The 6,509-nt window shown below is 46.2% G+C and overlaps 1 protein-coding gene across 1 annotated transcript in view; it reads right to left on the bottom strand.

The window, feature by feature from the left end:
- Positions 1–3,351: 3,351 nt before the first annotated feature.
- The window catches only part of LOC137372203 (octapeptide-repeat protein T2-like), a 36,514-nt gene continuing 33,356 nt past the window's right edge, over positions 3,352–6,509 (bottom strand). The window contains exon 5 of the mRNA XM_068035860.1: positions 3,352–3,390. Coding sequence (XP_067891961.1) covers positions 3,352–3,390 — 39 coding nt within the window. The remainder of the gene's footprint in view (positions 3,391–6,509) is intronic.

Genomic DNA, 6,509 nt, shown 5'->3' with positions numbered 1-6,509 from the left:
GTTAGTAAGATAATTAAATGCTTGATGTGATCAGGCAGTTAACTTGTGATCTGCTAATTCTAATCTTTCTTTCCTTATCATTAATTCTCTTTCTGTATGTGATTTGACTTTAATTCACCTGCTGTAATTCGTCCTCTGTAATATTACTTATTCCTTTGGTATGTGAACTATTGTAAGTTTCACAGGACTGCAAGTAATATCCAAAGAAAATATGGGTTTTTATGAAAACTTAACTAGAACATTACAGCTACTGCAGCAGCCACATAGCTTATTTTAGAGTCATAGAGAGATACAGCACCGAAACAGGCCCTTCGGCCCACCGGGTCCATGCCAACCATCAACCACCCATTTATACTAATCCTATATTAATCCCATTTTTCCCTCTCATATCCCCACCTTCCCTCAATTCTCCTGCCACCTACTTACACAAGGGGCAATTTTTTTTTTTTACAATGGCCAATTTACCTATCAACCTACAAGTCTTTGGCACATGGGAGGAAACCAGAGTACTCGGAGGAAACCCACGCAGTCACAGGGAGAACTTGCAAACTCCGCACAGGCAGTACCCAGAACCAAACCCGGGTTGCCTGAGCTGTGAGGCTGCGGAACTAGCCACTGCATCGCTGGAGCTGTGAGGCTGCGGTGCTAGCCACTGCGCCACTGTGCCGCACTTTGACGGGCTAAACCCACAACTGCCTGGTCATGTGTGATGTGACATCACTTCCTCTGGTGATCTTCACTTGCAGCTTCTTAAGGTGGTCCTACAGCATCTCCCTTTTTTCCAAAGATAAAAACGTGCAATATACAATGATGTTGTGGTTTGGGCTAACTATACACGATTAAAACAAAATGTTATTTACAAGTAAGCAAGTTTAACACTCTAAAACGTAGAGGAGGTTTGCTTATTCGTCACGATCTTGTTATCGTAAACCTCTTCCCAGAGCTAAGCTTGTCTTGATGTCTCCTCTGAGACTCTGGTAACTCAGAATTCTGGTTAGCATGTTTTTCTTCTGTGCTCGTAGCCTCTGTACGTTCATCTTCAGACTTTCTCTTTGAATGTGTCCACAATGCCACAGGGTTGTCACATGTAGAGTTGTTGCAGAACTCTGAGTTGACTTCAGTTCTGTCTGAGAATTGCACCATTGGGTGTCTGGACCTTGTACATTCTGGGCTGGTCGCATATCCTAGCAGCCTCTGCAGGATACTAAGTTCTCGACGTGTGATTGAGGATTGACCTTCTGTCCTACTCGCAATCAAGTTAATTCTGGCCCTGCTTGCCTGTCATACGATGCCTTCATCATTGCTTGTTTAGAAAGATTAGAAAAATGATGACTGGAAACTTCACCAATCACCGGCAATCGCTCTGGCCTCTGGGCAGTTGCTGCAATGAACTGAAGCCCAAGGAGAGACTCCGGCCATATTGCCTCTTTGTGTCAAGACTCCCAGCCTTTGTGTCATCCTTTACATGGACTGACCCGATACACTCAACCTAGATATTTTCTACCATCTTCAGTGTGTTACTGACTTCATGTGTTGTGGCAATTCTTAGAACTCAGCATACTGAATGTCCTGTGACAGCTGGCCTAGTTGTGGCTACAATATAAATCATTTGTGGTAGTCATTTGGAGCTCCCCTAGCTGCACTGCAAAGTTATCTTTCCAATGCACTTGATTGGAGAACCATTGTAGGCAGTCAGCCTAGCTGTGGTGGGTCGCACCATAGATTCCCATTTCTTTAGGTACGTGTCCTTCAGTTTACAGATGGACAGAATATTTGCCCTTGCTCTGGTGTCAATTTTCACTCTTAGCTTATGCTTGCCACTCTTCTGTGGACATATAATCCCAATCATGGCAAATGCCTCAGATTGTGTAATATCATTGACACGTTGATCCAAATTAACTATGTGAAATGCTTGCTTGCTGTTCGCACGATTGCATTCCTCATCCATGTCCTCCTGGCAATCTGTCTCTATGCTGACGTGATGTACCTGCTTGGGCTTTGGTTGTATGTTGGCATACCTTTTGTGGCATTTGCCATCCTGTCTTGCAGATGTTGTCTCTGCATGTGATCTGCCACCATTCCTGTGTGCAGTATCTGAGCTCAGCCTTCTCCACTGCCTTGTCCAAAGTCCTCGCCTGTCACAAGCTTTGCACTGCTCCTGGTACACTGGACAACTGCAAATTGGGTGAGTCGGGCCACATTTGCCACAAGGCTTAGCAGACTACTGGGCCTTGGTTGCCAAACCAATTATTGTAGCCGCCCCCCAACGCTTGTAACCGTTGGTGCTCAGCCATGATGGCTTCAAATTTCCTTCCATCATTAAGTAATGCATCTATGGTGTGCCCTTTCTTCTTTTCTAGCAGGTCTTTTTGGGGTAGACAAGATTACTAGCTCTATAACCCGTTCTGGCAAGTCGATAGCTGTGACATTGCATTCTTGAGCTTTATCTCGGCAGCTTGCAACAAACTAATCTTGCCTTTGCTGGTAGGTCATAAGCACAAGCCTATGTACTTGGAAATTTAGCTGTACCTTCAGTTGCTGCTCCAGGAATGTCGAAAGCTTGCTAGGGTCCTTCTGATCCTCAGTGGACAATCCTGATATGTTGATCCATTGCAGACCCTCGTTGCCCATTTCGATCCTGATTTTGATAGCTTGTTTTTCTGGTTCGCTCACTTCTTGATCCAAGACACATAGTTCCAACCGTTGTCAAAACAGTTTAAATTCAGACACTGTGTCTAATGCCTTCCAATCCATGATTGGATATCTGAAAACCATTTTTTGGATGATCCTACTTTTTAAAAAAATAAACATACAACTTTTTACAGATTTTCTTTTTCACAGGTACAGTTTTCTGTTTTCTTTTTTAGACAGGTTCATTTTTGCAGGCCTGTCCTTTGTAAGAGTGAGAGGACAGCAGCTGCTTGTTGTTTACACTGCTTTTTTTTTAAACCTAGAAAGCAGTTATTTGTTTACACAGCTTGTTAATTTTTTTTTAAATTGAGCAGTTTTTAAAAAAAAGAGGGCTGCACCTTGCAGTATCGGCAGCTGCCACAACCAGCCTTTTACTTTGTGCTGGACCTTCCGTGGCACTGTTGAGCTATGCCTGCTCTTTTTGGCTTTGGCCCCACTCATGAAGCTAAAAGCAAAACTAAAGCAGTTATGGCTGTACTACTTCTTTACAAATTTTTCGATCCACTGCCAGATTAGTTGAAAGCTCCGATCTCCTGGCAAATTGCCTGCTGTACTCAGGAGTTTCAACACCTCCCAGGGTCCTGTCTGCAGTCGTAGCTTGCTGCACTGTTGTGGGGTCTCCTACCAATTGCTCTCTGCCTCAATCTTCAGCCACTCCAATTAGGCATTTAACTGTTCTTTGTTCACACTTAGTGTGTTCTTCAGAAAAAAATCAAACATTGCCATGAGATAATATTTGGTGGTCTTCAGAAAACTATATCCCAAATGTTGCCACCATGTAATATTACTTGTTCCGATGAAGGGTCACTGACCCGAAACGTTAACTCTGCTTCTCTTTCCACAGATGCTGCCAGACCTGCTGAGTGGTTCCAGCATTTCTTGTTTTTATTTCAGATTTCCAGCATCCGCAGTATTTTGCTTTTATTTTAATGTAATATTACTTGTTCCCTTGGTATGTGAACTATTATAAGATTCAGAGGACTGAAAGTAATATCCAAAGAAAACTGACTGGAGATCTGAATTGATATATATTTTTTTAAAAAGACAAGCAAAGTCATCCTGTCAGCTTAAGTTGGCGATCTGTATCCTACATTGCAAAGGATTGTGTTGAGGGAGACAAAATGTCTGTGCATTTCCCAGCAAGAACCAAGACCCAGGAAGTTTAAAGGAACTACCTGTTCTCTCAGCAAGCAGAGCAATACTGCTAACTGCGATGTTTGAATGACTGAGTGACTATCATGTGACAAGCCCCTCTGCATCTGTGGTTTTTAAGCAGGCGTTTTTCTCTGCAGCAAAGGAGAAGCAACGAGACTCAGACATGAGCAGATCCTAAGTGGAGGTCTCTCTCCTTCTCTTTCTCTTTCTTTCTGTCTCTGTCTCTCTCTCTGTATCTCTCTGTCGCTCTCTCCCTCTGTCCCTCTCGCACTCTCTGTCTCTCTCTCTATCTCTTTGTTTATCAGTGTCTATCTCGGTCAGTCTTTCTCACTTTCTCCCTCTGTCTGTCTCGCTCCCTCTCTGTCTCGCTCTCTCTCTGTCTCGCTCTCTCTCTGTCTCGCTCTCTCTCTGTCTCGCTCTCTCTCTGTCTCGCTCTCACTCTGTCTCGCTCTCACTCTGTCTCGCTCTCTCTCTGTCTCGCTCTCTCTCTGTCTCGCTCTCACTCTGTCTCGCTCTCACTCTGTCTCGCTCTCACTCTGTCTCGCTCTCACTCTGTCGCGCTCTCACTCTGTCGCGCTCTCACTCTGTCGCGCTCTCACTCTGTCGCGCTCTCACTCTGTCGCGCTCTCACTCTGTCGCGCTCTCACTCTGTCGCGCTCTCACTCTGTCGCGCTCTCACTCTGTCGCGCTCTCTCTCTGTCTCGCTCTCTCTCTGTCTCTCTCTCTTTGTCTCTCTCTCGCTCTCTTTGTCTCGCTCTCTCTCTGTCTCTCTTTGTCTCTCTCTCGTTCTCTTTGTCTCTCTCTCGCTCTCTCTCTCTCTTTGTCTCTCTCTCTCTCTCTTTGTCTCTCTCTCTCTCTCTCTTTCTCTCGCTCTCTCTCTCTCGCTCTCTCTTTGTCTCTCTCGCTCTCTTTGTCTCTCTCTCGCTCTCTCTCTCTCTCTCTCTCTTTGTCTCTCTCTCTCTCTCTCTTTCTCTCGCTCTCTCTCTCTTTGTCTCTCTCTCGCTCTCTTTGTCTCTCTCTCACTCTCTCTCTCTCTTTGTCTCTCTCTCTCTCTCTCTCTTTGTCTCTCTCTGTCTCTCTCTTTCTCTCGCTCTCTCTCTCGCTCTCTCTTTGTCTCTCTCTCTCGCTCTCTTTGTCTCTCTCTCGCTCTCTCTCTCTCTTTGTCTCTCTCTCTCTTTCTTTCTCTCTCTCTCTCTCTCTCTCTCTCTCTGTGTCTGAGTCCCTCTCTCTCTACCTGTCTGTCACTCTGTGTCACTCTCTCTCACTCTGTCACTGTCTCTCACTCTCTCTCTGTCACTCTCTCTGTCTCAAACTCTCTCTCTCTCTCTCTCTGTCTGTGTCTCTCTCTGTCTTTATCTGTGTATGTGTGTCTCTCTCTGTCTCTCTCTGACTCTTTCTGTCTCTGTCTCTCTCTCACTGCCTTTCTGTCTCTGTCTCTGTCTCTCTCCCACTCTGTCTCTCTCTGTCTGTCTCTGTCTGCCTCTCTCTCTGTCTGTCTGACTCTCTCTCTCTCTCTCTGTCTGTTTCTCGCTCCCTCTCTGTCTTTGTCTCACTTTCTCTGTCTCTCACTATCTCTGTGTGTCTGTGTGTGTGTGGCTCTCTGTGTCTCTCTCTCTGTCACTCTCTCTGTCTCAAACTCTCTCTCTCCCTCTCTCTCTGACTCTTTCTGTCTCTGTCTCTCTCTCTCTCTGTCTCTCTTTCTCTCTCTCTGCCTCTCTCTCTCGCTCTCTCTGTCTGTGTGTCTCTCGCTGTCTTTCTCTGTCTCACTCTCGGTCTGCCTCTCTCTCTCTGTCTGTCTGCTTCCTCTCTCTCTGTCTGTCTGTCTGACTCTCTCTCTCTCTCTCTGTCTGACTCTCTCTCTCTCTGACTCTCTCTGTCTCTCTCTCTCTCTGTCTCTGTCTCTCGCTCGCTCTTTGTCTCTCGCTCGCTCACTGTTTCTCTCTGTCTCTCACTTTCTCTGTCTCTCACTCTCTGTGTGTCTGTGTGTGTGGCTCTCTATGTCTCTCTCTCTGTCTCTCTTTCTCTGTGTGTGTCTCTCTTTCTCTGTGTGTGTCTCTCTCTCACTCTCCGTCTCCCACTCTCCGTCTCTCTCTCTGTCTGTCTCTGTCTCTCTCTCTGTCTCTGTCTGTCTGTGTGTGTGTGTCTCTCTCTGCTGTGTGTGTCTCTATCTCTCTCTCTGTCTGTGTGTGTGTGTGTGTCTCTCTCTCTTTGTGTTTCTGTGTGTGTGTCTCTCTCTCTGTCTGTCTGTGTCTCTCTCTCTGTCTGTGTCTCTCTCTCTGTGTCTGTGTGTGTCTCTCTCTGTGTCTGTGTGCCTCTGCCTCTCTGTCTCTCTCCCTCTCTGCTTATCTCTCTCCCTCTCTGTGTCTCTCTCCCTCTCTCTCTCTCTCTGTCTCAATCTCTCTCTCTGTCTCAATCTCTCTCTCTGTCTCAATCTCTCCCTCTCTCTTTCTATCTCTCCCTGTCTCTTTCTCTCTCACTCTCTCTCTCTCGCTCTCTCTCTCTCTCCGTCTCCCTCTCTCCGTCTCTCTCTCTCTGTCCGTCTCTCCGTCTCTCTCCGTCTCTCTCTCTTTTTCTCTCCGTCTCTCTTTCTCCGTCTCTCTTTCTCCGTCTCTCTCTCTCTCCGTCTCTCTCTCTCTCTCTTTCTCCGTCTCTCTCTCTCTCTT

Source organism: Heterodontus francisci, chromosome 1 (genome assembly GCF_036365525.1).
Source record: "Heterodontus francisci isolate sHetFra1 chromosome 1, sHetFra1.hap1, whole genome shotgun sequence".
NCBI classification, from domain to species: domain Eukaryota; kingdom Metazoa; phylum Chordata; class Chondrichthyes; order Heterodontiformes; family Heterodontidae; genus Heterodontus; species Heterodontus francisci.
The sequence above is the reverse complement of the archived record's forward strand: the minus strand, read 5'-3'. Positions and strand labels throughout refer to the sequence as shown.